General features: G+C 49.4%; 1 protein-coding gene across 1 annotated transcript; it reads left to right on the top strand.

The window, feature by feature from the left end:
• The first annotated feature begins 2517 nt into the window (after positions 1-2517).
• LOC135829533 (serine-rich adhesin for platelets-like) lies at positions 2518-19985 on the top strand. The gene is made up of 4 exons (XM_065341930.1): positions 2518-2845; positions 7149-7172; positions 9148-9171; positions 14891-19985. Exons 1-4 carry the CDS (start codon positions 2828-2830, stop codon positions 19403-19405), a joined length of 4581 nt encoding a protein of 1526 aa, XP_065198002.1. The 5' UTR covers positions 2518-2827; the 3' UTR covers positions 19406-19985.
• Positions 19986-27596: the final 7611 nt, after the last annotated feature.

The following is a 27596-nucleotide window of genomic DNA, read 5'->3' as shown; positions in this document are numbered from 1 at the left end:
TGCCTGAGATCGAGAGGGGACCCTGGCCTGATCGACCCGAGTCAGCTGGTCATAATAATGTACAGTACTGGGATCCTTCAAAGCAATCAGTGACCAACAGCCACTATACTGTATAGTAGTAAGTTACTTCTCCCTTTCTACACCTGAACTGTACTTTGAAGCACGTGTTGAGTATCCTTCTTCAGTCTCGGAGAGATCACCGCCACAGCCACACTGCATGCGGTGCACCTGCTGTGCACCATTCTGCTGAGAAACGGGTGTCCCCTAGCCCTGTACTGAGTCTGTAGAGTAAAGTGGTTTGGTTTCATATGCATTTGACTTGGAACCAAAAATGGCCGACCTCGCATGTGACATGGTCCATAGCCATAGGTGCACTGGTGCAGCCTCCTAGGAGTTGAGTGGAGTTGGAACCAACATGGCTGTCCTGTATGATCACGTGACAGATGTGTCCTGACTCCTGGGTCCTGGGTGCGCGAATGTCACTCGAATTCACACCTGGCTAGACGATGAAGAGTTTGGCGCACCCGTTGATGTGGATCAAGCTCCAGGGTAGTAGTAGTAGTAGTAGTAGTAGTAGAATTTATTATTTTGATAGGGAAGGCCCTACAGACGTTGCCGTCTTAAAGGGTCGAGGCGAGTAGGGGTTCTCGGACCCAACTGCAGTGCCAGGAGTAGAATCCGACGAGCATGCAGATCCGGGAAGCGTCATACTCGCGTGGCCAAGGCAGGATCTCAGGCCCGTGAATCGTCTATTTTTAACCACGCTGACCTCTTTGTTGCTCGGTTTGACATGCACATCAACATGCAATCGAACTGAATTTGCCAAAGAACAACCTGACCCGGCCAGCACCCACAGCCGAACCAAAACAAAACAAAAACAAAAGCCATGGTAATGAAATTATGAGTGGTCGATGCGCAGCGCCATATACGTACTAGGTCAACTCTGAGAACACTGCACTGGGGAGTCTTGATTGACTCGGGTGATTCATGCATGGCAGGAGCCCCAGTACGCGAGTGGAGACTATACCGGAAGAATTTGAGATTGTCCTCCAAATAGAAGCAGTAGTATTCTATGATAGTATGAGTGATCTTCCAGTGCATCATGACTGTGTGTGTGTGTGTGACTATGTACGCGTAGCTGAATTGTGAAGGTGAAACGCTCGACGCTGGGCACTTAGCCAGCACTTCTGCACCGATTACTAGCTATCTAACATTGAGATTACTTGAACTAGCTCTGCCTTTCGAGCACTCTATTGGCCAGCCTGGAACCTCTCTGTTTTATCAAGATTACGCAGTAGAACAGTGGAGCAAGGCTGGTTCCGACGTCGCAACTCTGAGTTTCATGCACACCGCAATCATCAATCACCAGTCAACTGTACATGTATAGCACTATAGGGATGCTGTTGGCCACGCCAGCAACATGTGCATGGGGGAAAAAAGGAGAAAAGGACATCAAGAAAACGTCAAGAGTAACTAACTTATCAAGGTGCATGTATACAATCTCCGGACAACGAATTGTTTCCAGTCTCATGAAGACCTCAGTGTGACTGGCGCAACGGATCGCAACGCAGTGCAGTGAGCAACACAGCATTTGAGCAAGAAAAGTGGAATGGCCTTCCCTATCAAAAGAATAAATGCTACTACTTCGACTATTCTACATGTACATGTAATATGAAATGGTGGATTGGAGAATCATGATCTCTCGTAAAAAAAAGAGAAAAAAGAGAAGAAGAAAAGAGATCACTGGTTAAGCGAGCTGGCGGGTGGATCATGGGTGGACTCTTGACGTGGAGAACCACTAGAAATAATTATGGCCATTCATATCCTCTACGGGTCGGATGAAGAGCGCTGAGGTGGCCTGCACACCACTCGCATGCATCTCCATTAGCCGCTATATACATATACATGTATCAAGGCAACAACGGGTAGCCCTTGGCGGATTATGCCGGCATAATATTTGGCATAATCTTGGGATTTCGTCAAGAAAGGAAAAAGAAAGCAGAGAAATTCAAATTACTTTATAGTACAGTATGCATGGTACGTACGGAGTACTGTGTAGCTAGCTATTGCATAATTATAATTGTAGTATAGCTTTTTTATTTCTTTTCTTTTTGAATAGTTGTATAGTATAGCTGCATCCGCGCACTGCGGCAATGCAATCAGGGATCCGGAGTCGTACCAAGACTGCATACACAAGAGTATGCAACTGTGGTTATGGGTCAGTGCGCGGCGCGCTGCCTTCATTACGTAACTTGCCTTCATCACGCTCTGAAAGCATGCACTCAAACTCACAATTTCTCGTACGAGCCCATCCGTTTTTGCTCGATTCGTTCGTTCCAGTACCGGGTATACCGTTCCAGTACCTACTGATGGAAAAGGGTCGGCTACCGTATACCACCCGATTTCGACGTTTTAGGAGCATAGGTACGCTAGTTTACCAAAACTGCTCTCAGATCAGAGGCAGAGTTTACCTTGCTTTTTCTTGTGGCTTTCCTCTGCGTAGACAAAAGTATGGTATGCTGTCTGCATGAGCATCATCTCGTGGTTGGACGAAACATTTTTACTGTAGACCAGGTAGACTGTAGTGAAGCAAACAGATTTGCTTGTGGACGACGTTCATTTCGACAATGAAAGCAAGTTCACACGATACAGATCTGAGTGAAGCTGAGAAGACCGTAGAGCGAAGTCATTACTTGTGCTGCTGCTGCCCGGCTTATGAAGATTTAGAACGGCGAACAACGACACTATAATGTGGTCCGGCGGATCTCCTGCTTGAGTTGTCATTGGGGACGAGTTGCCAGTTTCGCCATCCGGTCTCTAGATTACCATGAGTGCCAGCAGCGAGGTGAGCAGCCATTGTGTTTGTAATACGCATAGTAAGCCACGGCCAATGGTGCATGTGTGTCCGGCAAGGCGTACAGTGTTCAGCAAATAAAAATACGTGACCATGTTTGAGCATGTTTAGCAATTATTTCGTAGTGTTTTCGACGTGTTTCCCTTGGCCGTTGGTCGGCATACACAGCACACAGTGATTGGTTGATGGGTGGTCAGCAGTAGCTGTGGCCACGACCAGAGCGAGACTATGAAATCTTGAAATGCTGATCGAGAACGTCGTCGTCGTCGTTCATCCGAAGGATCATCGTGCTCTGTGGGTTATGCAGTGTTGCCCCGTAGGCAGTAGCGTACTAGGTGCAGAGAGCGAGGAGGTAGAGAAGGTCATCAGTCTGGGATTGCTTCGGTCAACATTTCACATCCATGGGCTGTCGAATACGTGTGGGTTGGTTGTCGAATACGTGTGGGTTGGCACACACACGCACGAAGATGGTGAAGTCGTGACCTCAGCATTGGACTGACAAGTCAGAAAACAGCTCTCTACGTACTGAAAAGCACACACTGACACCAGTTGCAAAGCAACTCACAGAGCTCTCTCTCTCAAATCACAGAGTTGCTTTGGCCAGGTTTCCTTGGCCAGGTGACTTGCAGCCAGACCCATGTACTGCCGCGGACATTGAAATCCTTTAGGAAGTCAAGCCACCACGGGGCTCTGGCCTTGCAGCCGCGAGCACTGCTGGTCCATTTTTACAGTGTGCACGTGAGGTACAGTGCATGTGCGCGCTAGACTTGTGAAAGCAATAAGGCCGCCGGCCTGGCCCCGGTCATCCCATCGGATTTCAATGCCCACGACAGTACATGTACCTTGCTATAAGGCCTTTGCAGCACAGTCCCAAGGTGCATTGTTTTCTTGGTAGCCGTTGTAGTGTGTTGTAATTGTAGCAAGTGAAGTGCTGTCGCTTTCAGCTGACGCGAAACTACAAAATCCGTGTCGTGTAGTTTATCGGACGTTGTGCGTGTGTGTGTGTGCTTGTGTGCTTGTGTGTTTGTGTGTGTGTGTGTGTGTGTGTGTGTGTGTGTGTGTGTGTGTGTGTGTGTGTGATGGCTGTGTCTGTGTATGGATGTGTCATTGCTTGTGTGCGGTTGTGTGTGGGTGTGGGTGTGGGTGGATGCGTGTGTGGGTGGATGCGTGTGTGTGTGGGTGTGGGTGTGGGTGGATGTGTGTGTGTGTGGGTGTGGGTGCGTACATATGTGTGCATGTGCGTGTGCGGTTGTGTGTGCGTATGTGTACGTGTACAGGTGTGTGCGTGTGTTGACCAGTGTACCAAGTAGCTAGCATAACTTCTTAACATGTAGTAGTGCGCAAATGATGTTCAAAGAATCCAGTGAAAAGTCTCTGTCAATTGAACAGACCTGTTGTTCAGTTGCTCCCACCAGCACCACCACCACAACTGCCGCCACCAGCACCAAGCACCAGCACCACCACCACAACTGCCGCCACCAGCACCACCACTACCAGCACCAGCACCACCACTACAAGCACCACCAGCACCACCACCACAACTGCCGCCACCAGCACCACCGCCACAACCACCACCACTACCCCCACAACAACTGCCAACAACAACACCACAACCACCACCACCATCACCATCACAACCACCACCACAACCACCATCACCATCACAACCACCACCGCCGTCACCACCGTTGCTGCTGCTACTGCTAAGTGTTCTACCACAAAAGCAAGAACAACAACGGCACTGTCACCACTACGCCAGAACTTCGCTGTCAGCAATGGATGTATCACCACATTCCACCTACCTGCACCACCACTTGCACTATCACCTGCACAACCTCCGTCACTTGCTGCAAACATGCCATGCTGCTGCATGCATATTGTTGATGTTGCAACTTGCTTCCCCCCCCCCCCCCCCTCTCCCACCAGCACCACCATCATCACAACCACCACCACTGTTGTGATCTCGAACTCGTCAGTCACTGAACTGATTTTATTGTAAAGAAGACACGAACTTATAGAGTATAAAGAAGAGTATAGCAAGTTAGAGAGCGGGGGCAGGAGAGCCGCTGGACAGCTGGATAGTGTACCAATAAGCTCACGAGGGGAAGGCTAGACAGTATGTCTCTAGACAACAATAGGTATTGTACGAAAAGCCAGTCAATAGCACTAAGGAGTGAAGTCAACCACAACACAGACAATAGCTTCAGACAGTCATGACAGGCATGATACGGATGATATAACAACCACCACCATCACCACCATCACCAGCACCACCAGCACCACCACTAGCACTACCACTAGCAGCACCACTACCACCACCACCAGCAAAACCATGACCACTACCACCAGCAAAACCACCATCACAGGGGACACGATAAGATTTCGAAATTGCTCTGACACAATGTCCTGCCACTTCTGGAACCGGTCGGACATGGCCGGACACTGTGATTTTTTTTACAAGTCTGGTACTCAGCACTCATAATAAAAAATAATTATTATTATTGGCTACACGACACCACTGCTTATATAATGCACACATGCATGTACCGGTGTACCGGTACATGCTACATCACCCTGTGGTATACCGTATTGCTGGTCACATCAAGGATGATCATCACACTGATCTCCAGTATTGTAACTCTGATTCAAATCGCTGTGCGTTTTTCAGCAAGCATAGTAACTGTGATATGAGTGTGCAGTGTTTCTGCACATTTCGGATTTGACCTGGTTTTTCAGCGGCAGATCAAAGACATTCATTTTTACGCAGTCGACAAAAGACAAAGTGGGCATCCGCTTGCCCATTCTAAGTTCTTGTTGCCAACTCCAAGATCGACAACATGTCACTACTCGAGTTGGCTGAAGGCTCCCATCTTTGCAAACGCGATGTGCTCTTTGAACAGCACGTAGTTTCTACGCGACGTTGAACTTCTGACTTATTTCGCTGCTGCTGCTCCGTCGATCTTGCACAGCGCCTGTGCAACAGGAGCGTACTTGACTGGATTTGCAGAAGACTGCTCCTTTCGATAGAGGCATATCGCAAGCTGGCACACATTTCTGACGCCTTGTTTCCCTGGAACAGGGACGTTTTCAATATTTCGGATTGTACAAGCGCCTCGCGGAATAGTCCCTATTGTAGCGAGAAAGGAAGAAATTTCATTTCAAAACTCCTCGATCGTTTGCTACGCTCAAACTGGAGCTACACTGAAGTGGACAGCTCCCTGTCTTGCTGTAAAACCCTGTTGTCACAGGTTGCTGCTCTGACTTCGTGAGACTTCTTCCCAGGCAGAGCGCCATTGTCCTCAGCCGTTCTCTTTCCCAGCGACGCTATTTTGTGAATTTCGATCGGACAGATTGTCCGTTCAAGAAAAAAAGCACCGGATTCGAATCGAAAATGGTCGGAAAATGTCCGATGTCCGACCGTTATCGTGTGCCCTGCATCACCATCACCGTTGTCTTGTAACCGATGTCGCACTAACGAGGATAGACCTGTATTGGGCATTGGGGAAATGTTCGACCCTGTAGCCCATCTGAAACGGTACAGGCCTTCAGGAGCTAACTCCGGACCTGAAGGGAGAAAGGAGAATGTGAACTTCTCTAACCATTGTGAGCATAAAGTACATTGAAAATGCAGCAGAGCTTGAGGTTTGAATTGCTTTCGCTGTGTCTTATTCTGTACCCATTCGTGCCTGCATTGTGTTTTCATTTTGTCTTTCTCAATCTGTGTGTGTGTGTGTGTGTGTGTGTATGTACCGTATTTCCGCAAATAAAAGGCCGTCCTCGTATACAACGCCTTCCTCGTATACAAGGCCGGGGCAGGGGGCGATTGAAAAAATAAAAGATTGTCTCCGATTAGAAGACCGGGCCTACTAAATGAGTCTTTGTTCTTGTGTTAAAAATAGAAGACCGTGCTCAAACTGTGGGAAAAAATAGAAGACCGTGCTCAAACTGTGGGAAAAAATAGAAGACCGTGCTCAAACTGTGGGAAAAAATAGAAGACCGTCTCAAACTGTGTAGAAGAAAATGGAAGAACGGGGGTAAAACTGTGTGGCGAGAAATAGAAGACCGGGGTCAAACTGGGTTGAAAGAATAAAAGACCGTCCTCGAATACAAGACTGTCCTCGAATACAAGACCGTCCTCGATTATAAGGCCGGGTTAGGACGAGGTTGAAAAAATAGTAGACCGGCCTACTATTTGTGGAAATACGGTATGTATGTCTCACTCTCTCCGCCCGTGTATGTGTTTGTGTGTGCGTTTGTGTGTGTTGTGCTCGGCAATGACCCGGACTATCAACAGAATCAAGCCGGTGGACTGAAAGAGGTGAGCCTTTGAGTTTGACGCGCTGTATGTTTCAACCAAATTAAGGCTACAGATTATAGCACCCTGGCTCTGAACTCCTTATTTGCCATTGAAAAAGACATAGTATATACATCCTCAGCACCTGGGCCTCATTTTTCAATGACGTACATGTATACATACGTCTTTAGCGCTAAATGGGTTAAACCAAACAAGAGTACACTGGTCTGTGTTGAATCTAGGGCTGAAAGGAATATTCGAATTATTCGAATATTCGAAATATGCAAGGTGGAAAAAGAATATTCTTCGTTAACCCTTTCCATGCTGGGCCCCTTTTCTCCAATCGGCCGGCTGTCCAGTGCACTGACTCTCTTGGTGTAGTTTGCGCGCACAGCTCTGAATGGAATTTATTCTCATTTCACTCCACCATGATGGATTTTCATCATCCTGGGCTCGTTGGAAAGATCAGGACCAAGCGAATCCATCATGGTAGATCTCAGCAACATAGACACACCAGGGCCTCTTCCGCCTCCTCTCCGAACTACTACACCGTGCCTCGGAACGGCACAACAACTCAATCTCACGTTCTTGTTCGGCATCTTGCCCAAAATTCAACCGATTTTCACGATTCGAACTGCGCTGCAAAGCTGAGATCCAAGCGCTTCGTTTGATATCCATCACGCATGCGTCGTGCCAAAGGGAAATCCCCTAGCACGCTCCAAAAAACTGCGAAGTCATGAACAAAAACATTTGTGTACGCTCCGGCTCGTGATTTTGGTGTTCATCCTGTCGCCGCTCAGTGATTCTTTATCCCATCGCGACGAATGTTATATCCGCGGAAAGATGAGCTCAAGACCTTTCCAACGGTGTATTGATTGTCGCGATGCGTTTATGTTTCACAGAGTTACGCTATTTTGTACACTGGTCTATGCACTGCAATATAACGTGCGCACTACGAGGACGAGATATCTTGTCCTTGGCCAATCGCGTGGGGGTCTGAGGACGAGGTATCTCGTCCTTGGCACTGAAAGGGTTAAGGGGTCGTCCGCGATTTTCGAAAAATTAAAAAATCCGTCCTCGTGCAAAATTGTCTCTGACCCCCACCCCCATTTTTCCCATTAATTTTTTGATTTTTTACCGATGCCCAGCTCGAAAATAAGAACTCCTGACCCCATGTTTTCTGACTGCACCTATGTCAAGTACTAGTAGCTAAGTACAGTGAGTAGTAGGTCTACCAAAGGCAATGCACGTCCTACAACTACATGTACATGAAAAGTCTGAAAAGTCATGTATATCATAGTACCAAGAGTATTTAACCCCCCAAGAGTGTGCAACTCCTGATACCCTTTCTATGGGGTACGCCGACGGCGAAAACTCACATTACGTGGTGCAGTGTCGCAGTTGTACGTTTCCAGCCCGTTTTTAGCGAGCAGCGGAGTACTAAAAAAAGCACTCTCTGACAGCAACTCACTGCGCGTATGCAAATCCCCAGCATGATCACGGCAGATTTTCTGTTAAAGACATCATTTGAATTCAGCCTGAAATTGGCTTTGGGCCAGCATGTCTGCACATGTGTCTAACCTCTCTCTGTCTCTATCTGTCTGTCTGCCTCTGTATCTCTGTCTCTCTCTCTCTGTCTCTCTCTCTCTCTCTCTCTCTCTCTCCCTCCCTCCCTCCCTCCCTCCCTCCCTCCCTCCCTCCCTCCCTCCCTCCCTCCCTCCCTCTCTCTCTCTCTCTCTCTCTCTCTCTCTCTCTCTCTCTCTATCTCTCGCTCTCTCTCTCTCTCTCTCTCTCTCTCTCTCTCTCTCTCTCTCTCTCTCTCTCTCTCTCTCTCTCTCTCTCTCTCTCTCTCTCTCTCTCTCTCTCTCTCTCTCTCTCTCTCTCTCTCTCTCTCTCTCTCTCTCTCTCTCTCTCTCTCTCTCTCTCTCTCTCTCTCTCTCTCTCTCTCTCTCTCTCTCTCTCTCTCTCTCTCTCTATGTTGCATGTTCACATTCAACAGAGTCAAGCTGGAGGCCTGAAAGATGTAAGTTTTTCTATGCGATATGATAGCGAATATTGCCAGTATAAAGATTCCTGGAGGTGACAGTCAGTTTTTTTCTTCAGAATTTTCCGGTTGCGTCTTTCCCTCAAACCAGTGAATAGAGAGCTTTCTTTGATTTTATAGGTACTTAGACTCCATTCATTGGAAACTGGCACCCTAACTTTTTGGTGTCTCTCTCTCACATAGTTGTAGATATCGTGAAAACAACAGTACATCCTGCATTGTGTGACCCGTGCAATTACTCATTGCCACATTTGAGGCCAGAAAAGTCCAAGAACAGGGAAATAGAAATTCAGCCAGGTTTTACAAAATCAGAACAGGTATGCCATGGCAAAATGTATGGAGACGCAGATCCAAAACCCAGATTTGTGAGATTTAAAGTGGGTTTTTGATCCTCAATTTGGCCCAAATCCGACTTTCGAAAGCCAAAGTTTCCGATGAATGAACCGTAGAGAAGTGCGGGTTTTGTATACCGTATTAGGGAGGTTTAGTTCCCACGTAACGGAAACGCGTACAGGGGTGATCCACGTAAAGTGGATGAAGGGCACCCACGTTGCAATGTTGTGTTTAGTCACACGGAACAAACAAAAGCATGAAGCGAAAGGCCAAAACCTGGTCAAAGACGAAGCTACCCCGGCCTAAGAAGCTCATCCAATATTTTGATTTTGTGCTTCGGAAACTTCTTCAGCGGAGCACCCTCACAGCTCGCACAATGCGCTCCATTCTGATTTTCACCCACGTTCTGGCGGAACGTGGGTGAGCCTCCATACACGGTATGTCGTGAATCAGAAAACGTCTGTACGTGGGTCACTGAGTATCACGTGGTACACACACGTAAAGTACCCACGGATTACGTGGGACTAAACCTCCCTATTCTCAAGAGTACATAACCCCAAGAGTGCAACTGCCTGCACAACCTCTATGCTGCGCTGCGACGGCAGAACTTCACATCACGTGACATGGTTCAAAAGGTTATGCTGGCAAACAGTGCAAAGTGATCACAAGAGAGTTGTACCCAAAGCTGGGCTGCGTACAACCCAGTATCTATCATGCACAGAGTGCAAATAATGTGTACGGGTTCATCATGTGATGTGAAGTTCTGCCGTTGCAGACCCCATAGCTGGAGTTGCACACTCTTGGGGTTATGTACTCTTGGTATTATCCAGAGTGTAAGCTGCATTAAAAAAAAGAAAATTAAATTATCTTGTCCGTTCCCGAAGGGAACTCACGACGGCCGCTAACACCTGATAAACCCTAGCGGCAGATGCAGTGCCTAACGGTGGGGGTGAGTGGATAAGTCTCACAACCACTGGCACAAGTGCCGAAAACGACCCCATAAGCTGCATTTTAACTACAGTAAAACTTGGAATGGCGACCACTCGAACATGGCGACCGCTTTTCCTTGTCACGGACGCATTCACATTCAAAACAGCTCGGACGAGGCGACCACTCGCTCAACGCGACCAACGATCGCGCGCCCGCGCCCGCGTTGCAGCCTGCTAGTGCATATGCATGCACGCATTGCACTGTGCACCACACACGGTAGATCTACACATCAGCGCAGGAAGTGTAGATGTTTTAAAATGGTGTGTGCACGAGACTAGACAGGTCTGAGGCCCCCACCCAGCATATGAGTCGTGATAGTAGCATACAATGACATGTTTTATTATTACCGTATATATTGACCTTTGATAAATACCCACACTCATTTGTGGCCACACCATCAACAGTATCAAATTCAAATAAACTTGCTTGACTCAATAAATACCACTGTACTTTTCCATGCAGCACTGCACTTTTCTCTAAAAAGGAGTGTTTTATAAACAGTATTTATTGGCTTTTGGGCCAATAAATACTGTTTATAAAATACCACGAAGGCCAATAAATGCTGTTTATAAAATACTCCTTTTTAGGGAAAGCGAAGGTCAACATATGTATAATAAATGTAGTAGCCTCAGGATTTATTGCAATTACATACCAGTTATAAAAACCTCGGGCGACCTCGGTTTTTATACTGGTATGTAATTGCAAGAAATCCTTCGGCTCTACATTTATTATATACATAAAAAGTCTTGTATAAAAGCTGCACTTGAATAGAAGCCGCAATTTTGGGCCCATCAAATCACACGTAAGCCTGGTTTTAGTGTTGACATACATAGAAATACCTGTCTTGTATAGAAGCCGGTCTCACATAGAAGCCTGCAAAATTTCACCAAGAAAGTCATAGAAGCCGCGGCTTTTATACAAGGCTTTACGGTATGTACATGTTGTTGTAGGTGTGTGCAGCGTGATGCAGTGATCAAAATGACATATCGCATGTACCCTGAAGTACCGTTGATCCGCCCCCTCTCTAATTCCCGCCCCTGTCGATTTTCTACCTGTGAAGCGACTTCGGCGTATACAACGAAATACGATGTTGAACCGACGCATGCACTGCTGTACACAATACTTGCCAATCCAGGATGAAAAAGTGCACAATTTAGCACATCGAGTCTGATCCTCCACGTCGTTGCACATCGTACTGCACTTGACAGCCTTGATCTAATTCCCGCCCCCTGCCGAAAATCCAGCTGGGAAGCGACATGGCGTGGGGGGCGGATCAACGGTACTTTACGGTACATGTATAGTGAATATGTTCACGTGACCCACTGAACCTGGATAAGAAGACCACCTGGCCAAGGTGACTACTTCTTCTCGTCCCTTGAGTGGTCGCCTTAGACAGGTTTCACTTTACTTCAAGTCCTTGTGACTCACCCAATAACATGCCGACGTGGCTTGCACAACGCTGGTCAAATCAGCCATGAAATGCAGGGTGGATGTCTGTGTTTCGTGACTAGAATCTGGGTGCGGATTACACTCCAGTTCGGCTTGCACTCCGGAAATGTTGGTGCCCTTGGTGCAGAATTGGCTGGGCCTGTACACATTGGATACGCATGTACATATGAGCCAGGGCACGCTAAAATATGACCACAGACCAAAAATTCGTATTTCAGTTTTTTGTTCAAAAATGATCAAACACACCTAATGTTCAATGTATGAAAGTTTTGGATTGATCGGACATGTCTAAGTGTTGCTGCAATGGTATTATATGCAGCACTGTTGAAATGGTGAAATTCTATGTACAGCAATGGGATTGTCATTTTGCACACAGTTGACATGTCCCTTGGTTCATCCTTTCCAGGTCAGTTCCTCTGTCCAGGGTCTTATAGTATGAGGTGACAGGTACTCGGCCACATCCAAAATTCCTATCTCTTTGTCTGTCAAATCCTATAATATATATATATAAGATTTTTCCCAATTTTTGGGAAAGAGTAGATCATACCTTACAACGTAAAGTTCTTTCTTCAAAAACCTGTTGGAGTCTGCATTCCGTGTTTATCAGAGATGATGCCTGCCAAGTTCCACCAGCACAAGGGCTTTACTTTTTCTGTAACAGGCCTTCCCGTGCAAGAGTGTCCAGAATTTTCAAAATCCTATATAATTATAGGATTTGGCCTCTTCAAAAATTGGTTTTGTTCTTCCCAGTTTCCCCTGCCAATAAAAACCATAGTTGGCAATATCCAAGCCTAGATATAGCCCATATGGAGCTAACAAAAACTTTCTATGCATCTATGGCTAAAGAAGAAGCACCTCCTAGGCTAGTACCAAAAGAGTATTCCACAATTAATATGTGTACATACTTGAACACAACTGATTTAGTAAATGCCCCAAACATGTAGTGTCTTTAGTTCATATTGATCTGCGGGCACTTTACAACACTACTTCAATGCTAGGATGGTGCTAATATTCATCTATTCCACTCCTTGTCTATTTCTACCACTTGTAATTGCAATTCATCAGCAATAATTGCACACAGATACCTTTCCTGGGGGTCTTAGCCAGTGAGTAACCTCTATTCATTCATTTTAAATAAGGAGAGGCATTGTGGGAAAGATCAAAATGCATCTTCAATAACATTGCTTCACACATCGACCATTTTCGAGGCGGCAAATGCGTCTTGAAGTCTAATCCTATAATATATGGGATTAACTGGTGACAGACAAAGAGATAGGCAGCTGAGATGGGTGTTCGAAATACCTCCTGGTTGGAGCACCACTGGAGAACCACCAGCAAAAACGCGGTCAACATCTGTAGATAGCCGAAGAAGTTGGCACTCCACGTCCTCTCCATCACACTCCACCTGTACTTTCAGATATACAGTATACACTGCTGCACACAGTCTTCCTCAACATACTGGACGTCACACTCATATTTCCCACACCAAAGCCCATCCGCACACGGTTTTCTCCGCTCGCCAGAGAGTACTGCTTTCGCTGCCTACTGCTCGTGCTAGCGATGTTCCGCATAAGGGTACTCAAATTATCGACTTGAGCAAGTTGAGGGAGCAGCAGAGTCCATTGTTTGTTTTTGCACTTGCAACCAATACCGGCATTGTCCCGGATATGTGCAGCGATGTCCATTCTGATCAAATCATAGGCTGACTCACCTCCCAAGTCAGTGTCGATGCCAATCGCTTGCCAGGTTGTCATCAGAGTAGAATTCCTCGTCACTGCAAGTCGTGGGACTACCAGCATCAATTATTTTATGCTCGCTGAAAGTGTCGCCCTCAAATGACTCGTCGCTGTAGCCATCATCGTCTTCCTTCTGTTTCCGACCCGAATCCTCAAAATATTTCATCCTGCGCATGGAGTGCGAGGATGTCGTCTTCTTCCGCTCCGCAGTACATTACTACTACTAGGCTCTTCCGTCGATACATCGATGACGATCAGTTTTAGGCGATTCAGCGCAACATGGAATACAAACTCAAACAAATAAACTTACTTGCAACAAAGAAATGCATCCGCAACAGTCCAGTCGACCGAGGAGAATAACAACAGCGACTCGCGTTGCACTGCACTTCGTATTTTTTTGCCATGGAATTCAAATCGCGTTTTTCTCGACTTTTTTCCAAAAAAAGCTGTGGTCATGTTTTAGCGCGCTCTGGCTCAATTATTGTATTGTGCACTGCCGGTAATACTATGTAGCATTAAGGATCAGTTATGCCTGATTCGCCAGCTCTCTCGTATATCTATTGGGGGGGGGGGGGGCTTATACCCCAGAAGAGAAACAGCATCTGTTGCGGGGGGGGGGGGGGGGGCACAGCTTATAGATTCACACTGAGCTAGCAAACATATACACAGAAACAATCTCCAGTTAGTGCCACATGTCGGCGACGCAGGCTGCTGTGGTTTGGCCATGTGGTGCGAGAGGGTCCGGAATCCGCCTCGTTCCAAGCACTGGAGCTATCAATCAACACAAACGACATAAAAAAACCCCGTGGCCGTCCGCCATTGCGGTGGATAGATACGATTCGGCACGACCTGAAGGCAGCGGATCTCTCCGTGGAGAGCGCTCTCCAAGCTGCAGGAGATAGACTAACTTGGCTTGACACTGTTGACAGATGCGTCGACTCTGCTCCTGTCTAACGGGTTCAGGGAAGATGCGAGCTGTGTTTATTATTATTATTAGCAAACATCAATTGAGTCTCCCTGTTTGTGTGCCTGTGTGCGTCTCTCTCTCCTAACTCTCTCTCTCACTCTCTCTCTCTCACTCTCTCTCTCTCTCACACACACACACTCATATGCACGCACACACGCACACACACGAGCACGCCCACTCTTTCTCTATTAATCATATCTCTCTCCTGCTTGTGGTGCTGCAGGCTGCTTCCAAGCTGTCACGAAAGGTCTCGAAGCGCGTGGCCAAGATCAAGACTAACTCAACGCAGCTCTTGCACAACCAGCAAGGACCGCCAGACTCCGTAAGCAGTACCGCCTCGGATGTGGCACCTCTTGCTGGGCCTAGCGTGGTCGTTCCCGGCGACAATGCGGCCAACGATGTCGGCAGCCCGTCTAGTACGGGAGGCGGTGGCTTTGCTAAGCGGAAAGGCAACTCTGTGCGTCGCCTGGTGGGCTCAATACGTAACAAGCGCGACTCGACGTTGCAGAGTCCGTCAGAGGGCCGACGGGCCTCGCACGCCTCCACCCTGGGCATGAGCCTGAAGGCGGCTATCACCAGTCCGAGCACGCGACGCTCCTCGTCCGCGTCCACCATGGGCTTCGGCGGTGCGTCAGCGGCGCCCAGCATCGGCCCCTGCTCGTCCTCAACCGCCCTCGTCGCTGAGCTTGGTGGTGGCGACGACGTGTACATGGAGATGGTGGACGGGTGTCCGACTCCGCCGGGCGCATCACTCAGTCGCACCAGCAGCCAGAGCAGCTGCAAGGCCAGCAACTCCGTGCAGTCCTGCTCGCCGTTGCCGTTGACGGCGGTGGTTGCCCCCGCGGCGGCTGCGGTGCCTACGCCCGTTACCGTGACGATGACGGCAGCCGACGAGCCGCTGCCGGCCGTGCCGCGGAGGTCGTCGTCCGTGTCCGCGTGTCGTGTGCCGTCGCTTGGCGTTCGCTCGGCGTCCGAGGAGGTTCACCCACCGGCTCTGGGCCCTACCGAGCCGCCGCCTGCAGCCGCAGTCAATGACAGTGCGGATCAGACGTACTTGTTGGACATGGCCGAGTCTGAAGAGTGCTACATGGAGATGACCGACATCAGTGTGCAGAACAAGCAGACGCCGGAGCCAGAGGACACCGTGCCAGAGCTGCTTAAGAACCCCTCGGTGGATCACGTCGCCGACCAGCCTGTGCTGCCGAAGCCGCCACGTCGCACTTCGTCGGCACGGCGCACCAGAGTCAGCCGCCAGGCGTCGGAGGGGTCCATACCGGCATCGGTGCTTGCCAACATCAACAACTCGGGAGGCAACGACGATGTGGGCTCTCTGTCCTCGTTCCCCGGCCGTGAGGTGGCGCGCTGCTCCCTGGGAGCGATCAGCCTGTCCTCGCTGGAGGAGTTCAAGGCACTGACCGATCCCGATGCCATCTCTCTGGTCAGCATGAGCATGTTCAGTCCGCGCGGCAGCCGCACCGACTCCCTCGACAGCAAGGGCTCGGTGGCGGTGGGGGCGCCCACGTTAGCCCCCACAAACGCGCCGCCATTGCCGCAGTCCGCACGGCCAACGACTGGTGGCAACAGCGGCGGCCAGCAGCAGCCGCAGCTGCCGCCGATGAAGCGTGCCATGGCGCGCGGCGGCCAGGCCAACAGCCTGCCGGATACATTACACGCTGACAGTGGTGCTGCCGCTGCCAATGCGGGTAGTCCTGGCAACGTCAGCGCCAGCAGCCAGGGAAGTACCAGTGGTGGTGGCGGAGGCGGGTATCGAACGGCACGCGGCAGCGTCCGCTCCAAGCTGGCCAGCATGGGCGTGAGCGCCGACGAAACGCTGCTCGCCAAGAAACACGAGATGCTGAGCTCGGTGAAGTCGCTGGCCAGCAACCTGAAGATCAAGACCAGCAAGGGGGGTGATATATCGCGCTCGACCAGCAAGGCGAGCCTCGACTGCTCCGACAACATCTCCATCACCAGCGAGATATCCTTCACGGATCGCACCAGTGGCGTTCTCAAGAACGTCAGCCGCAAGCTCTCCGTGCGCCTGAAGAACTCCATGTCCGAGGCGGAGAGCTCGGCGCGGGAGAGTTTCCAGCGCCTCATGTCCAGCAGCAGCAGTGTGGACGTGAGGGACGCGGCCGTTCCGATACCGCCGGCCTCGTTCATGCAGAGTATGTCGGACTCGATCGACAGCAACCGCGGGCCTCGCATCAGTCACAGTGGCACCGCGTTTGACAGCTCGGTCGACGACGACGACGACGACAACTCGGAGAGCGACAGCACGTGCGACGGGCAGTACAGTCCGCCGACACCGCCGCCGTGTCCCCAGAATCCGCCGCCACATCTCACTGCGCGGGAAGAGGGCCATCACGACCCGTGTAATCCGTACACGGACGACGAGTTCCTGCAGTACGACTTTCCCGGCGAAATCCAGCTCGTTGCCATTCCCATCCGCGCGCACAAGGCCAAGCCGAAACGAAGCAGCACCAGCCGCGTACACAACGCCAAGCCGCCGTCGCTCCACAGCAAGGAGATCAGTTCTGATACGAGTGGTAGTGGTGGTGGTATTGGCAGTGGCAGTGGTGATGTCACTTGTGCAGAATCCGTGTCATCGCTCAACAAGGGCACCAGTACCGATGCCAGTGATGCTGGTGGCGGTGGTAGTAGTGGCGATGTCACCTGCACAGAATCCGCGTCCGAAACGGTCTCCTCTCACGAAACTCCATCCGGTGATATTCGCTGCGCAAAACCCGTACCCGACGCCGTCTCCGCTCAGGAAACTCCATCTAGCGGCTCGGCTGCTGGTGGCGGCGCTGATGATATATACACAAAGTGCACACCCAGCCTAGCAACCTCTGAGCAGGAAGCACCGCCGGCAAGCCCCACCAAGGAAACCAGTCCCGGCACAAGTGGTGGTGGTAGTATTGGTAGTAGTGATGGTGTCGCGTGTACAGAATCCACGTCTGACGCCGTCGCCACTCCGGAAATTCCATGTGGCGGCCCAGCTGCTGGCAGCGACGATGGTGATACTTGCTGTGCAGAATCCGTGTCCAGCACTGCCTCCACTCAGGAAACTCCATCTGGTGACATTCGTTGCACCGAATCCGTGTCTGACGCCGACACCACTCAGGAAACTCCATCTGGTGACATTCGTTGCACCGAATCCGTGTCTGACGCCAACACCACTCAGGAAACTCCATCTGGTGACATTCGTGGCACAGAACTCGTGTCTGACGCCGACACCACTCAGGAAACTCCATCTGGTGATATTCGCTGCACAGAATCCGTGTCTGACGCCGACACCACTCAGGAAACTCCAACTGGTGACATTCGTTGCACCGAATCCGTGTCTGACTCCGACACCACTCATGAAACTCCATCTGGTGACATTCGTTGCACAGAACCCGTGTCTGACGCCGACACCACTCAGGAAACTCCATCTGGTGATATTCGCTGCACCGAATCCATGTCTGACGCCGACACCACTCAGGAAACTCCATCTGGTGACATTCGTTGCACCGAATCCGTGTCTGACGCCGACACCACTCAGGAAACTCCATCTGGTGACATTCGTGGCACAGAACCCGTGTCTGACGCCGACACCACTCAGGAAACTCCATCTGGTGATATTCGCTGCACAGAATCCGTGTCTGACGCCGACACCACTCAGGAAACTCCATCTGGTGTTATTCGCTGCACAGAATCCGTGTCTGACGCCGACGCCACTCAGGAAACTCCAGCTAGCGGCCCAGCTTCTGGCGGCGGCGATGATGATGGTGATATTCGCTGCACCGAACGTGGCACATCCAGCGCAACCGCCCCAACAAGCCTCAGCAGCGTGAACGCGCTCACCTGCAGCGAGTCGAGGTCCGATGCCATGCTGACGCGCAGCTCGTGCACGTCCGTCAACAGCGTCAACATCTCCGCGTGTTCCTCGTCGAGCACGTCGTCGTCCAGCATCGACACCATCGACAGCTCCAAGGACAAGCTGGAGCCGGCGGCGACCGGGTCCAACTCGCAGCCGAACTCCACCATGTGCCCGATGCCGGGCGCGTCGCTGTCCCCGCGTACCAGCGAGGCGCAGATAAACACGGCGTTTGCGCAGCCGGCCGACGGCGACGGCGGCGCGTACCAGCGGCGATCGCGCACCACCTCCATCGTGCGCAAGCAGAGCTTCAGCCCCGGAAAGCGGAGCCAGGAAGCCAAGCTGCCGGCCGCCCCCGCCAACACGGCCGCGTCGCAGCTACCGCGCCGCTCGGCCAGCTTCGCGCCGCACGACTTTAACTACCGCGCCCGCAGCGCCTCGCGGCTGGTGAACGTCCAGGACCTGGCGCCGGACTCGAACGCGGCGCACGTGACGCCCGGCACCGGCCTGCGCAAGAGCCGCAGCATCAAGGGCCAGCAGCCGGACGTCAACATCAAGCGGACGAGCTCGATGCGCCGAAACGTGGCCTCGGGCACGCAGCTGCGACTGGCTGGCGAGCAGCCCATCGAGGAGCTCATGGTGCTGCGCAAGGCCGCGGAGGGCGGCAATGCTGCCGCTACCGCCTCCCCAACACCCAAGTCTCCCGTCAGCCCCTCGTCATCAGTCTCTCACACGGCCGCCGCTAACTCCTCCGCTCGCCGTCGCACCGCCAGCATCAAGGACGCCGGCGGCCTGGCGGCCAAACGCGAGAAGGCGCGGCGATCGGTGCGTCGCCGCCGCCAAGAGTCCGTCGCGTCCAACGACGGAAACCCCTAGTCCATCTCCTCCCGACGGCAACGACAGCGGCTCTGCTGCCAGTAAAACATTGGAGTAGTTCACTACCACCACACTGATCACCACGCACCTGGTGCGATCAAACAATATCCTCTGTAGTGTTGATCACCCCCTTCCCCCACATATCTTTAATAGTACTACAAAACTCATACTAATCCGGTATTTTTGAAAGGATTGGGATCCTTTTAATCCGGTATTATTTATTTTTCTCGCTCCTACCTTCCTTCCTATTTTCGGTACCTTTTTTTCTCGAGAAGATAGAGCCTGCTATATAAAGTAGAGATGATTATTTTCCTCCCCGCCTCGCCGTCAGCTGGTGTTCTCCCCTGAGCACTGGCCAGTCTTACGTCACGTTCGGTCTCTCCCAGTTCGCCATAATATCCACGGGTTCCGGGCCTGTCCTGTGGACGTCTTGTGCATTTCCGTCTGCTCATTCCCGGTGTCTTGTGTTTGTGTGCTCGCTTAAGCTTCTGTATCTGTAACCATCTCATCAATTAGGTCATGAAAGAACAAAGTGTTAAGTTGCAGCTGGCCATGTTACCATGGTTACTATGTGCGTGAAGTGCCTGTCGCCTCTTGTGTGTGTGTGTGTGTGTGTGTGTGTGTGTGTGTGTGTGTGTGTGTGTGTGTGTGTGTGTGTGTGTGTGTGTGTGTGTGTGTGTGTGTGTGTGTGTGTGTGTGCAGAGATGAATTTACTGTCATGTTTTTGCATAGCAGTTTTTGCCATGCAAAATCTAATTTGTGGCGTAAGCTACAAAAAGCATGGATAGCATGTACATGTATGTATGGCAGTTTTCTGCATGTCACTGTGATTTTTGAGTAGCAGTAGATCGATTTTGCGTAGCAAACTGCGATGCGATACAGGATAAATTCATCCCTGGTGTGTGTGTGTGTGTGTGCTAGTTCGGTTGGTGGGTACACGTATGCCTGATAGTGTTGGGTCTGTTGCCAACGGGCTCGGCTGCTTGAAGGTGTAATGTTGTACCTGCCACCTTTGTTGGTTCCAGGGTTCATATACTTTCTATTTGAAGTATACGTACCTGTTAACCATGAACTGCTTCTGGCTAGATTAACTCTTGTGTAATCAATGGTGCTACAGTGCATTTCAAAACTATAGACGCGTAGGGTTTTTGAAATATTTGGAATTTGGCTGGAACATTTTGAGAATAGTTTTCGGAATATTGCTCAGGATCGCTCCACAATTACTCTCATATAGTTTCTAAAGGATTGGATAGCAGACGCCCAATTTGGAAAATTTTATGCACAAAGTGATCACAGATTTTATGTGGTATAGATGCTGGCATAACGGTTTTTGCCTAGGTACGCGTCTATAGTTTTGAAATGGACTGTAGTGAAGCACCTGCTGTCAGTCTGCATGAGTTCTGAGCAAATTTACACTGCAGGGCACCATTATCCTCTGTTCTCTTTTGGCTCAATCCTTGCCCTGTACGTGCGATATGAACGCATTTTGGCTGAGAGCAAGTTCGGCACTTCAAGATATGTGAGATGTGTGAAAAATGATTCTGAACCCAGGTAAGAACACCCTCAACATCACTGCCAAGTTTGGTTTGGATATTCCTAGCTGTTCATGACTTCTGGTCCAAAGAGTGTAGTATACGGAAAAGGGGAACTGCCACCTTAAAAAAGCTCAAAAAGGGCGATATTCCCCAAAAAACGCAATAAAGGGCGAAAGAAACGGGCTTTTCCCAAAAGGGCGAGCACCTTTGGGAAAGGGCTACTCGCCTATCCGGATATCTTTTTTTGCGAAAAACGGGCATGTGCAGTTACGCGATGTCTGACTAGACGGTTACACTGCAGCATGCTAGCAGGCCATACACCAGAGAGTACAATGAGGTATTTCCTGGAATTCGGGTCCGTCTTGTTGTATTACCGCGTTATCTGACATAAGCGCCACATAATTTCAGGGCTTTTTCAAATATTAATTGAGTGACATTTTGCACTACTACAGTCCATTTCAAAACTATCGACGCGTACCTACAGTGCATTTCAAAACTATAGACGTGTAGGGTTTTTGAAATATTTCAAATTTGGCTGGAACTTTTTGAGAATAGTTCTCGGAATATTGCTCAGGATCGCTCCACAATTACTGTATAGTTTTGAAATGGACTGTAGGCAAAAACCGTTATGCCAGCATCTTTACCTCATAAAATCTGTGATCACTTTGTGCATACATTTTTCCAAATTGGGCGTCTGCTATCCAATCGTTTAGAAACTATATGAGAGTAATTGTGGAGCGGACCTGAGCAATATTCCGAAAACTATTCTCAAAAAGTTCCAGCTAAATTTGAAATATTTCAAGAACCCTACGTGTCTATAGTTTTGAAATGGACTGTAACTGTCTACACAAGAGTATTACATAAAGTTTGAACAAGTCCAGAGACTGAGAGCGTGCAGCTTTTAGTACAAACAACGATTATGTAGCACGCTCTAGTGCATGAACAAGAGAACAACGAAGTTTGTACCTTAGCCTTAGTTAGGAGTTCTGCCAAATTACAGCACTGCACAGAGAATGATATACCTTTTCACTGATGGTCCTTTATCACTGTAGCTCCTCATTGGTTTTTTTACCAGGCGTGGGCCATCCCCTGATGTCATAAGTGCCAAATAAAACAAAATTCAGCTTACTGCACAGAGAAACCAACTTCAGAGGCCTGAGGAGACTGGACCGAAGAGAGCGCCCCCCTTCCCACAGCAATCGTGGCATGGATGCGGATCTGCATCCCAGCTTGATCAAGACACAGGACTCAACTGTGTTCGTGACTACTGATCCAGGGTAGAGGAACAACTACAATTGTACATGTAGACCAGAACTAGCAGCCTATATAAATCTTATCTTCTGAAAATTGTAGTCAAGTTGCTGTCTGATGATCGGTTAAAACCGTGAAACTCAGAGTTACAGAAGAAACGCTTTCCGTTCCTCTCAAGTGTGTGTACTAGGCTCTGCACCTTGGTGTATTGAGCACTCTCACGAGCAACCACAACTCCCTCCGAGTAGACCAGAACTATAGACGATACACGGTATCCGTGCTGGCATGCAAAGCACAAATTAATGCTGTTCGACACAAGAGTCGAAATGAGAATCGAGCTACAGTCATGCACATTCTTGAAACCCAAACCTTCACAAAGCCCGGCCACAAAGGACGACCTCCCGTCATAAGGGGAATAGACAGTCCCAAGTCATGCCAACACACACATCAACCAAGCTCACAAGATTTTTGAGGTTAGGAAGTTTTTTTGTTCTAAAATGTAGGATGAAGAATTTACAACACCTAACAGCAATTCTACTGCGCAAGGACAGCAGCCCAAGTTCAAAATTCAAAACAAAGCGAAGCGTTTGCGCCCATAGCTCTGGCCATATTTATTGAGGCTCTGAGTAAAGGATGCTTAAAAATGAATAACTGCTAGATAATTTTCCAAAAGAAAGGTAGGAGGAAAGAGGAGACTATCACAGAGAACGAGGAGAAAGAAGCTAGACGAGAGAGGAAAGGATTATAGAGCTACATACGTTGGCATTATGATGTCTTCTCCTGGGTGATGGTCTCAGCAGTAGGTAGAGTGTTCTTCTCCTGAGTCTCGGCGTGCTTCAGCTTGGTGCGGTCGAAGGAGGCGACTCCGGAGATATCTGGCTTGTCAGACATGATGAGAGAAGATGGTGGTGTGAAAACCAAACGAAGGAAGAGATGGCACAACTGAAAGGACGGCTTGACAGCGAGTTGTGCTGGTCGAATGCCTGAAGCCTCTCTCATACACCACCCGAGAACCGTGGGGGGTCTTCGGCCAGCCAATCAGCGTCGGCTACATGTCTGCTGCATGCAGCACTTTTCCTTTTGCTGCAGGGCGTCGGCGGTCGATCGACGTGGTCATCTTTGCACCAGATACACACACACCGCAAACTGTCGAAGGCACGAAACGCATTATTTGTAGCAGGAGGCAACGCGTGACGCGACGCGTCTCCTGAAACCCGGCACAACTACTTACTTGTACAGTTCTTTGAGCGTCCCACGCACCATATACGGTAGTGCCCCAGAAAGCCAAATGTAGCTGATGCTGCATGACTGATGACCAGTGATGACCAGAGCAGAAATTTTATTTGGTCACATAGTCATTTCCCGATCCCTTCCATTCAGCTCATGAGCTCAGGGAATATTCGAATGTTTATTTATTTTGTTAACTGGTTTGAGGGAAAGAGACAAACGGGATTTATTTATTTTATTCCAAGCAATACATGGCTGGGGTAGCCAATGACCACTTTTCGAATCCGGAAGTTGTCAATATTCATATTATGGTAGTGACGACTGATTCGCTTGTCACGAATCGGACGAATATGTTGTCATTTTGCTTGTCACCGGATCGTGGCATGCTCGAGAACCCTTTGCAACGTGTTGGGGGCGGTCCATAATTATCGATCTTTTACACGAAGAGAAAAAGTTTCGTATATGGGTGGATGGGTCAAGGGGAGTTTCGTTTCGAAAAACACTGACATGTGAGACCAAGAGTGCATAAATCAGCGTCGGCTACATGTCTGCTGCACGTCCGCCTTACAAACGACTACTACATGATTGTAGTACATTGCTTGGTCTGATCTACACCAGGGAGTATTGTACTACTCCCTGAGTATTGTACTACTCCCTGGTCTACACATCGAAAAGACGACAAAGGAAGCAGTGCATGCAGCACTTTTCCTTTTGCTGCAGGGCTTCGGCGGTCGATCGACGGGGTCATCTTTGCACCAGATACACACACACCGCAAACTCACTGTCGACATGTCGAAGGCACGAAACGCATTATTTGTAGCAGGAGGCAACGCGTGATGCGTCTCCTGAAACCCGCGCCCGGTACAACTTACTTGTACAGTTCTTTGTTTGAGCGTCCCACGCACCATATACGGTAGTGCCCCAGAAAGCCAAAAGGATCGAGGGAGCTAGCTGCATGCTGCATGACTGATGACCAGAGCAGAAGTTCTATTTGGTCACATTTCCCGATAGGCCTTGACAGATTATGCTAGCATAATTTTTCGCATAATTCCTACCAAAATCGAGTAATCGCATAATTCGACGCAAATTGCATCAAATTCCATACAGTTGTACAATCACGTACATGTTCTACAAGTACAAGTACAAGTACAAGTACAAGTACAAGTAGATGCACCAGGAAGTCATAGGTTTACGACTCCCTTGATAACTAACTTACTTGTCCAGTCCACTACAATCAGTGACGGCAAGAGTACATAAGTCATAACCCCCTGGGGATTATGTACTCTTGGGCTGTGTTTACATGAAGCGTTTCAACCCGGGTTGAGTTCGACCCGGGTCAGATTTCAACCCGCCATGTGCACAAAGTGAATGGCGCGTTTACATGACGCATTGCGCTTGACCCGGGTTGAAATTTCGCCCCGGGTTGATTTCAACCCTCCCCCCAAGGGGAGGGTTGAAATCAACCCGGGTCAAGAAAATCGTACAAACGTACTTCTGTGCGTAGCTCGCGCCAGGTTTGAACAGCACTGCAGATGCAAATTTCGCGCGAACGGATTCACGTGACCAAACAGGACTGTAGAAGTGGACTTTTGGCGGCATATCAGTATTTGACCCGGGTCAACTGTCTTCATGTAAACGCTCACCTCTTTTGTTTGTCGTACAGACTTTCAACCCGGGCTGAACTCGACCCGGGTTGAAATTTCTCATGTAAACACAGCCTTGGTGACGGTCGTAGCTAGGTCGGACGGTGCGTTGACCCCCATTGAATTACTTTTTTTTTCAGCAATGCGAAAAGCATCATTTCACGAAAATATTAGCATTATCTGTCAAGGCCTATTTCCCGATCCCTTCCATTCATGAATTCAGCTCATGAGCTCAGGGAATATTCGAATATTTGTGGCACACGCAGAGAAAATGTGTACGGATTTGTTGGGTATCGACCAGGGAGTAGTACAATACCGGTATTGTACTACTCCCTGGTATCGACCAACTGCATGTAGAAAACTGCCAAATATGGAAGGGGAAATTCTCAGTACACATTCCACGTGACTTCTCTAGGTGAAACGTAGAGCAGAACAGCATTTCTTTACGTAACGTCGTTACGGGAACGCGAAGAAAGTTCGCGTGATTCTTTGCGTCGCGTTCCCAAAACGTAGAGCAGAACCTCCCTATTGGGTCCTGAAATGCGTCCTGGAAGCTACGGCAAATGTTCTCCTGAGCTAGCTACCTGTGTGCATGTACTGCTGGGTTGAAATTTCTCATGTAAACACAGCCTATGGCTGTGTTTACATGAGAAATTTCAACCCGGGTCGAGTTCAGCCCGGGTTGAAAGTCTGTACGATAGACAAAAGAGGTGAGCGTTTACATGAAGACAGTTGACCCGGGTCAAATACTGATATGCCGCCAAAAGTCCACTTCTACAGTCCTGTATGGTCACGTGAATCCGTTCGCGCGAAATTTGCATCTGCAGTGCCGTTCAAACCTAGCGCGAGATACGCACAGAAGTACGTTTGTACGATTTTCTTGACCCGGGTTGATTTCAACCCTCCCCTTGGGGGGGAGGGTTGAAATCAACCCGGGGCGAAATTTCAACCCGGGTCAAGCGCAATGCGTCATGTAAACGCGCAATTCATTTTATGCACATGCATGTGCATAAAATGAATTGCGCGTTTACATGACGCATTGCGCTTGACCCGGGTTGAAATTTCGCCCCGGGTTGATTTCAACCCTCCCCCCCAAGGGGTACATGGCGGGTTGAAATCTGACCCGGGTCGAACTCAACCCGGGTTGAAACGCCTCATGTAAACACCGCCTATGTGAGTACAATAGCTAGAAGCTCGAAGGTACTCGTAGATTCTACGAGCTTGTACTGTGAGGGAGATCGAGAATAGGAAATACCGTATACGAGCCACGTGGGACACAGACCACACCATATGCATAGCTGTACAGGGCTACAGGCCAGCACTGCAGCTAGCTAGAAGGCCACTAGTGTTTTTTTGTTTTTTGTTTTTTTTTGTTTTTGTGCGCAGGCACTACGTACTAGCAAGAGTAGTTTATCTACTCTTGGTAGTTTATCTACTCTTGGTACTAGCAAGAGTAGGTTTTCATGTACTCTTGTGCCCTGGCTTGGCTTGTGGGATTCGTTGATCTCAGCAAGAAACCTTCACCAAAGGCAAAGGAGCAACCATATGCGCTGTGAGCACTGAACAACCAAGCGATTCTCCATGTGTGGACAACAGGGAGACGTATTGTAATACTCCTTGGGGGCAAGTAAGCAGTGAGCAGGTCAGTGTTGGTACTTACAGGACTCGTAGTAGCAAACGTTTTGGGATTTGGCCCAGATCCGCAATTAATTTATTTTCTGCAAATAATTCGGCGAATTCCTCTCAAGTTCCGCATCTTTCCGCACTTTTCGCCGCATTTGTTGTTGTTTTCTGTGGCAATTTCTTGCACAAGTTTTCGAGAATTAGGGTGCGTTCTTAAAGGGTGCGTTTGGTTGGTACGATCTAGAACAGGATCGAACAGCTGGTGCACATGGAGCAGCCTCATGCCAACCAAACGGTACTCCAGAAACAGAGCACATTTTTGTGGAAAATGTGTGAAACTTGGTGCATTCTTCAAAATGTGTATGGGTCACCATGGTCACTTTGTACGGTACAACGAGTCCAAACCAAAAGCGTATGCACGTGATCATTTGGGACCAAAATCGATGTTCCCGCCAGGTTTCACTGTGAAAAAGTGAAACTGCTCGGTCTGCTCCGGCCTCGAGGCCGGAGCAAGCAGAACATGTTCTGGCCGACCCAGAACAGGTGCAGTCCCAACCAAACGCGCTGTTCTGGTGAATCCTGTTCTAGTTCGTACCAACCAAACGCGCCCATATTCTCTAGCTAGAAGAAGAAGAAAAGAGAAGTCGAAGAAACTGGGATTACTCAAGAACGGGTCTCGCAGAATTCGGAGATATTTTGCACATGTCAAGCAAAATGAAGCGTCAAAGGGGCCCCGATCTTGAGTGACGAATGTATGTGCGTATGCGAAAAGGGAAATGCGTACACTCATGACGAACACGTGGCTTTAGTGGTAGTGCGCACGCGCTGATCCCAAACCGCGGGAATCTCAAAGTTTCAACCACCTCTGAAGCTTGGACTGAGAGCCTCCTAAAAGTCGGAAAGGATATAAGA

The sequence above is a fragment of the Sycon ciliatum genome, chromosome 13, assembly GCF_964019385.1.
Source record: "Sycon ciliatum chromosome 13, ocSycCili1.1, whole genome shotgun sequence".
Lineage (NCBI taxonomy): Eukaryota > Metazoa > Porifera > Calcarea > Leucosolenida > Sycettidae > Sycon > Sycon ciliatum.
This window is presented reverse-complemented; position numbering and strand designations above follow the sequence as displayed.

Coding starts and splice junctions, on each gene's coding strand:
- LOC135829533 (XM_065341930.1), top strand. Junction 7,173..9,147: donor AAGCCGGTGGACTGAAAGAG/GTGAGCCTTTGA, acceptor CACATTCAACAG/AGTCAAGCTGGAGGCCTGAA. Junction 9,172..14,890: donor AAGCTGGAGGCCTGAAAGAT/GTAAGTTTTTCT, acceptor GTGGTGCTGCAG/GCTGCTTCCAAGCTGTCACG.